The sequence below is a fragment of the Pseudoliparis swirei genome, chromosome 11 (genome assembly GCF_029220125.1).
Source record: "Pseudoliparis swirei isolate HS2019 ecotype Mariana Trench chromosome 11, NWPU_hadal_v1, whole genome shotgun sequence".
NCBI lineage: Eukaryota > Metazoa > Chordata > Actinopteri > Perciformes > Liparidae > Pseudoliparis > Pseudoliparis swirei.
Genome location: NC_079398.1, coordinates 17,554,523 through 17,562,612, shown reverse-complemented (window position 1 = coordinate 17,562,612; position 8,090 = coordinate 17,554,523). Strand labels below are relative to the sequence as shown.

The 8,090-nt window shown below is 43.8% G+C and overlaps 1 protein-coding gene across 1 annotated transcript; it reads right to left on the bottom strand.

The window, feature by feature from the left end:
* Nucleotides 1–505: 505 nt before the first annotated feature.
* Nucleotides 506–7,023, bottom strand: vps29 (VPS29 retromer complex component). Its single transcript, XM_056426941.1, has 4 exons — nt 6,921–7,023; nt 5,174–5,365; nt 4,712–4,947; nt 506–2,716 (listed from the first exon to the last, which is right to left on the bottom strand). The coding sequence occupies exons 1-4, from the start codon at nt 6,921–6,923 to the stop codon at nt 2,599–2,601; spliced, it is 549 nt and encodes a 182-aa protein (XP_056282916.1). The 5' UTR covers nt 6,924–7,023; the 3' UTR covers nt 506–2,598.
* Nucleotides 7,024–8,090: the final 1,067 nt, after the last annotated feature.

The following is an 8,090-nucleotide window of genomic DNA, read 5'->3' as shown; positions in this document are numbered from 1 at the left end:
ATAGTTGAGTATCATCTGCATAACAATGAAAGTGTGTTGAGTGTTTCCTGATAATATTGCCCAAGGGAAGCATGTATAAGGTAAATAAAATTGGTCCAAGCACAGAACCTTGTGGAACTCCGTGACTAACGTTGGTGGTTATCGAGGCGTCATCGTTTACAAATACAAACTGAGCTCGATCTGATAAATAGGATTTAAACCAAATTAGTGCCGTGCCTGAAATGCCAATCGACTGCTCCAGTCTCTGTAACAGGATGTCATGGTCAATGGTGTCGAATGCAGCACTAAGGTCTAACAAGACCAGGACAGAGAGGAATCCTTTATCTGCTGCCATTAAGAGGTCATTTGTAATTTTCACCAGTGCTGTCTCGGTGCTGTGGTGTTTTCTAAATCCTGACTGGAACTTCTCAAATAAACTATTATGATGTAGAAAGTCGCACAACTGATTTGCGACCACTTTCTCAAGGATCTTGGAGAGGAAGGGGAGGTTAGATAGATAGATAGATAGATGTATACTTTATTGATCCCGCAAGCGGGAAATTACAGGCAGATCCAGGAAGATTACAGCATAACACGAGGGAAGAGAGGAGAAAATAAAAAACAACCCCCAGAATATGCCCCTAGAGGGGTACAGTGTGGGAGCAGAAAAAACACCTCAGCACAAAAGCACATACATCTAAACAAGACATGCAACGTGAGGAAGGGGGGAGGGGAGGTAAACCAAAGACTGGGTGGTCAAGCTCAGCCGTAGGGGGGCAGAGGGTAACCAGCGTAGACAGGCAGCCAGCCATCTGGCAGCCCGTTAGAGCGCCAGTAGACCACACTGGGGGCATAAAGCAGGCGAAGGCGTGGGATGGGGGTGAGGGTAGTGAATGCATATCAGTGTGTGTGTAGAGTGTGTAGTGTGTGTGTAGAGTTCGTGAGTGAGTGGCCCGGTAAGTCGTCCTCCCCCAGGCCACAACAGACAGAGTTCTCAGTCCGCAAGATGGTCGTTGCCATGGAGATAGCCTTGAAATGTCCTGGGGATACAACAACCACAGGTGTCTGTGGATAGGGGGAAGGGAATGAGAGAGGTTCTCACTTCAGCGATCTTCAGGGGAGTTGTTGTTCCAGTAACGGCCTTGGCCAAGGCCCGTTCTGGTTGAGGGAGCCGAAAGCAGATAAGATTGGGATTATTTGGTCTTCCAGCAACTACATCCAATTTGCGCACCTACTATTCCACCACTTTCCTCCCATTTCCCAATAGGATTTCAAATCGATCCAATTTCGTCGGGCAGCCTTAGGGGGCTTTTAACGGCTGTCACCGTTTCCTTAATTTTCCGATAAACCAGGGCAACGCCAAATCCAAACAGCAGAAATCCTGTAATCATAGTTCCGAATAGGTAGATGTCATCTACGTCCTCCACGGAAAGGGCTGCTAGGCACACGACACGTCCATCGTGTAACCAGCTGCAACGTCCCGGCAGGACGGGCAGGTTCCCCCGAACCCAAGCTTCTCGTCGAGAAGACGGTGTCAATTTCGTTGAGAGACCAGTTGATCAGATGACCAGTTGATCGGTCCATAGTTTTAGTTCGAAGAGCAATGAGGGGAGTCTCTCAAGTATATGACAGACAAGACACGGACGAGAGAAGCCAAGCAGGGAAGGGAAGGTCATGGGGAGGAGAGGGAGAGAAAATGCGACCGCCTTCGTCGAGAGCCAGACACAAACAAGAGATCGGTCTGTAGTTAGCCAACACCTCTGGATCCAGAGTGGGCTTCTTCAGGAGAGGTTTAATGACAGCCACTTTGAAGGAGTGTAGTACGTGGCCTGTTAGCAGAGACACATTGATAATATCTAATAGCGAGCTGCCAATTAAAGGCAAAACGTCTTTAAGCAGGTTAAAGGGGAAAATGGGTGTTAAATTATTTAAACAATTAGATTTAGTTTAATATAGTTTTTATTTGAATGAATAACTCAAACAAAGGACTCATTCACGAAATTGCTTTAATCATTTTCTCCATCTTTATTAATATCTTTATTTTGAATATTCTTCTAAAATATGTGAAGTACTAAAATCACTAAACTGCCAGGGATAAATGTCAGGAAGTCACTTTCTAAAAGGAAGGTTTCATAATAAAAACGTCAAATAAAGAATATTAACTTCTGAATAATTGTGTTCTTAATTACAGATATTTATTTACATAACAAATTCCAACATAAACTTTTTATTTTGTATTTCATACGATTATATTTCAGACAATGACCTCTTCCAGTGAAATAAGAATCTTTATTGTGGGGAATAAATCAAGTGTAAAAAGACGCTGAAGGCCCGTTGTGGTTTACGGACACGAAACAGGAAATGACGAAAATAAGAAAAGAAAAAAAATGGCACCAAATATTTCTCTTGATAACAAATACATGACGTCATTCTCTCAGAGGGTGACTGCAAGGGATCTGCTGCCCCCTGGTGGACGAGGAATGAAACGATACAACGAGCCGCACCGCTCCTCCTCCTCCTCCTCCTCCTCCTCCTGCTGCTGCTCCTCCTCCTCCTGCTGCTGCTGCTGCTGCTGCTCCTCCTCCTCCTCCTCCTGCTGCTCCTCCTGCTGCTCCTCCTCTAGGACTTCTTGTACTCAATCCTCTCCACCTTGACGTCGTCTCCGATCAGTTGGTACACGTACGTCACCACCGTGGACGCCTGGATGTCCATCAGCACAAATGACGGGATGATGTTGCTAAGGAGAGAAGACGGGTCAGGTGATCGATGTCAGATGATCGATGATGTTGATGATGATCAGACAGGAATGATTCCCAGAACATGTATAGTGTTAGAAGTGGGACAAATAAATGCGAATTTTTCTGGGATTAGCGAGAATAGACCAGGCCGGGAAAAGTAAATGCGGAATGTGGGTAATAAAACAGATCAAAGGGGACCCCAGTTCCATTAGACTACGACAATAGGAAAGCAACAAGGAATCCATCATGCCGGCCGACAGGGAGAGTGGCTGTAAAATCAGATGAAAGCATCGAGGCCATCGCTGGGACGAAAAGCAGAGGGCCAGGTGTGACAGAACACAGGTCCTGAGGGGTCAGCGGAGGCGTTTACAACCGGCTCGACACGACAGGACCATGGCACCTCTTGTGATATTCAGATGAAGACCTGGTTGATTGTGTGTTCAGGAGCCCAAATCCTGACCAAATGGGCCAGAGAGGAAGTTACTACGAAAGTGGATAAACACAAGCCTGGATTCATGTGTGTTAACCTGCCTGTAGATCAATGGTCATTGATATGATAATGTGATATATGTCTCCCAATATGTTCCGTATCCTGACCCCCGGTTAGAGTGTGTTTGATGTCACTGGCATCGGGAAGTCTCACCAGGTCTGAAAGGGTCATAAAGAGGGGACCCTAAATGCCTGAGAGATAAGATACTGATTCCTCACACACTGGTAACTGACATTTTGTACTAAAGAGAGATATCGCTGCAGCCGGTAGACCTCCGTCTCTCCGCCGAGCCGTGGTTGGTTCGGGGACCAAGAGAGGGACTCGTAACACCGAGTCCTCGTCGCGGAGTTTGTCCTAAGAATAAGAATATTAATAAGTGTCCCGCCAGCCGCTCTACGAGCCTAGTAACCTCGAGCGTGTTTGGGAGGAGACTAGATTATTGAATACCCAGCATTTCTCTCCGCGGAGATCGATCTGACATCATCCGGGGTGCCGCGTGCCGAGAATAACAGCTACCACTGTCTATGTGCACGCGCGTCATTCATCAGGCCCGAACGATCGCGGAATCATATAGAGGGAGTTACTGATCTCCGCCTCCTCTCCCCCTTAACTCGGTCTTCGCCCTCGCTCGAGTTTCCCGTTCCCCCTCGAAGCGCAAGGTGAGGGACCGTGACCGGGGCCGTTCGTCAGAAGAGAGGCCGGGCATCGTGACCCGTGGACTCGCGTCCTCTCCAGTGCGACAGGTTAGTAGCGCGCGGTGACGCGCTGCGCCTGGGCGCCGCCGACGTGCTCTTAAAGACAGTTTGCTACACGTCTGTCATTAGAGCACGATTATTTCCCCTCAATAAAGTACCCGGTGTGAGCCGGCTCGCACCTCAAACCTTTCCCCCCCCTCCTCTCCATCTCTCCTCTCCCGTCTCGTTCCCGTTTCCCCCCCCCCTCCCCGCTCCTCTCCTCCCCCGGTTTCCCCTACCCGAGAAGACTGCGGCGTGCCTTTTTCTTTCCGTCTCTCACCCGAGGCGACAGAACCCGGTTCACGTACGCGTCTCTCTTAACAATAGCGACAACCCTCACAAAAGGAAAAAGTGCTGCATTCAAAGTACATGAAGAACTAATATAAAAATGTACTTTTGAGTATCAAAATAAAATTATTTCAAAATTCATATTTATTTATTATAAAATGAAATATAAAACATTTCAAAATAAAATTGTTTCTGCCGGTTCATTTGAATTATTTTTAGTTTGTCAATTTAAATGATCTCATCTTAAATCACAATTATTGATTTATTTTGGATTATTAATTACTTTATATACACCACTGTGGAGTTTAACTTTTAATAATAATATAATAGTACATTGTAATAATCAAGTAACTAATGCCAGTATGTAAATACTCAGATAAAAGAATAACAATTGGACTTTAAAGATGGAGGATTTAATTTAATGCTGAAGACCTGGACCGGGTCCCGGGGTGTCCCGGTCCAGGTCCAGGGAGGGGTCTTACCTCTCCAGGGCGCTGTAGGCCCCCGTGGCCGAGCCAGGGTTGATGTAGAACTTGTTCTCGTTCTCGAAGGCCTCGAACTTGTGCGTGTGCCCCGAGATGAGGATGTCCACGTCCAGCTGCCGCTGCAGCAGCGCCAGGCTGGCCATGTCGCCCCATGGCACCACCTGGTGGCCGTGGATGAGACCGATCTTAAACTGGCCCACCGTCACCACCTTCTGCTCCGGGTAGTTCAGGTTCTGAGGGAGAGGAACGGCTTAAAACCCCTTCTTGAACACCTGAAAGTCCAGTTCATCTCTTCTAATTATTACTTTTATTATCAATTTAAATTGTGTACACAGTAACACTTTAAATGTTTTGTTCAAAACCCAAAAGGAGGGGAAAAAGCAGAAACTCTACATTTTTAAGAGACTGAAAACATCAAGTTCTGTTATTGGAGTGATATACACACACACATACACACACCTCGTCGAAGTCTCCCCTGACGATGTGCACGTCCCCGGCTAACGTCTTCAGGTAGTCGTAGCTCTCCTTGGTGCACAGGTTGCCGGTGCACAGGATGTGTTGGATCTTCCCCGGAACCAGAAGCTTCTTGAACTTAGCCGGCAGGGTGTTGCACCGGTGAGGGATGTGCAGGTCGCCTAGAACCAGGACCAACTACACACAGAGAAACACACCCACACACACGGCTGTGAGGTGCAGCATCTAAACTTTGAGGAAGTGGCTCCGGGACGGCGCCTTGTGGGACACCACCGGATTGAAACAAGCAAAGATACTGTTGGCTTTTACTTCATTGCACAACAACAACAACAGCTTGTCCAGGGGAATTCATAAAGCTCAAGTATGTGAATAAGCAGTTTGTGAGTAACAAGCCGAGTTCGTTAAGCGTCTAAAGTCAAAGTGAAAAGTTATTCTTACGTAATCTAAACTAAAAACAGCCGCGGTGGAAACGTGTTGATTGAACGTCACGGCTGTCACTCAATAACAGATGAGAGATAATGACACCAGCATCGATGGGATCAAACCCCTGGTTCACAAGCACCGCTTGACCTCAGAGCCAAAATCGACCAAAATGTAAAAAATATATTGATGTTTAACACTGTGAAGCAGTTTCTGCATCAAAGGTTCTTTTTACTCTAAAAAACAACAATTAACTTCAGCTCTATGACTCTAATAATAATGATAACATTAAAAATAATAATATTGATAATAATAATGACAATAATAAAAAATAAATATTATAATAATGATAATGATAATAATATTGATAATAATGATAATAATGATAATATTGATAATAATAAAAAATAAGATGCAGCAGGTGTAATTGAAGCGCTGTAGTTCCAGACCCGGTTGTTAGTGTGGCGAGCAGAACACACACACAGGGGGTTGGGGTCACTTACCCGGTGACCAGTCTGGTTGATTGGTGGAGACAGGGGCAATGAGGGGTGGGGGGGAGTGGGGTCATAGGGAGGAAGTGTGAGGGAACGACGACGAGGTGATCAAGGATACGAAGAGGAACAAAAAGAGAACAAAAGACAAAAGAAGGAAGAAACTGAAATTAGAAATTAAAAAGTGAATATGAAATTAAGAAGACGGAAATGTAATCATTCCAGAAAATACATAATAAAAAGGAGTTAAAAAACAACAATGTGGTTGAATTGATTGTTTTAAAAGATAGGTTAGTGATGATGATTATGATGACCATGATGATGATGATGAAGCGAGGGTTAGTGCTGACTTCAATTTAGTTATAATCACTGGTGGAAAAGAACAAAGTATTAATCCATAAACATCACACATAGCAGGAACATTTTACTGCACTATCATTACTTAAATACGTTCAGCACCTTTTAATTGATCACGTAGTATGAATGACGTAAAGCAGGACGTGTACTTGCAGTGGTGTATTTCCACTGTCTGGTATTAGTACTTTTACAGCAGCTTCTATCTCGACTGACGTGAAAGAAAAGTGTGAAAAGTGTCGTGAAAACTCATCTGTCATGTGACCGTTGATCCATTTCCCCCCACACACACACAAACACACACACACCCCAGACCAAACTGACATTTCTAACTACGTGAACGCGCTTAGCCCCGTAATGTCGCGCGCCTCCCTTCGACAACTACTCTTGTAAAACACTGAGCGAGAAATCCGAGCTGTAAACGCGCGGGAAACTGCGGCCTTTTCGCCATTTTTGCTCATACTTACCATCTTCTATTTTGCTGTTTCTGCGAGTCACGTTGAGGAAGCGCCGACGCACGTACAGCGTCGAGCCGGCAGCCAATGAGAGACGAGGAGGACAGCGCATGCGTTAAGAGGAGATGGAGCACTTCCCGATGGCCTTTCAAAATAAAACGGGTGACTTTGTCTCGTTATGAAAGACACATTTTAAAATGTTTATTTATTTATCTTGAAATAAAATTGAGTCATGCACATTTCACATCTTGAAAGCAGTATCAGAGGTGGAAAAAAGTATTTACATATTTGATATTTCACTAAAGTTACTGATTCAAGTAGTGATATCTGTTTGTTGTTCACCGTTGTTTATCTATTATTGCACTATGTTTTTGTTTTTATTATTAATTTATTGTTTTATTTTATGTTTATTTTTATGCACCTTTCTCTTTTTGAAAATCCTGCTGTCAAGATTCAAAATGTCCTAATTGAATTAGTGATGTAATACGATGTGAACATCGCTAATTCTGACGCTGGTTAAATTGGAGTTCATTTAATCAACAAATTGTACAGATTAATCAAGATGTATAATTATGATTGTATTCATATTTAAAATCTGTAAAGTAACTACGGTAATGTTGTCAAATACATAGAGTGGAGTAAAAAGCACAACCTACCAAAATAAGATAATAGAAAATATACTTTATTAGTCCCGCAATGTACAAGATTTACAGCAGCAGAGGGTTATAAAAACAAAATAAAAACAAAATAAAAACAAGTATAATAAATAAGTAAATTAAAAATTAAAAAGATTATAATGGCAGCAGATAAAGGACTCCTCTCTGTCCTGGTCTTGTTAGACCTTAGTGCTGCATTCGACACCATTGACCATGACATCCTGTTACAGAGACTGGAGCAGTCGATTGGCATTTCAGGCACGGCACTAATTTGGTTTAAATCCTATTTATCAGATCGATCTCAGTTTGTATTTGTAAACGATGACGCCTCGATAACCACCAACGTTAATCACGGAGTTCCACAAGGTTCTGTGCTTGGACCAATTTTATTTACCTTATACATGCTTCCTTTGGGCAATATTATCAGGAAACACTCCATAAACTTTCATTGTTATGCAGATGACACTCAACTATATTTATCGATAAAACCAGAGGAGAGCAACCAACTCTGTAAAATTCAAGCATG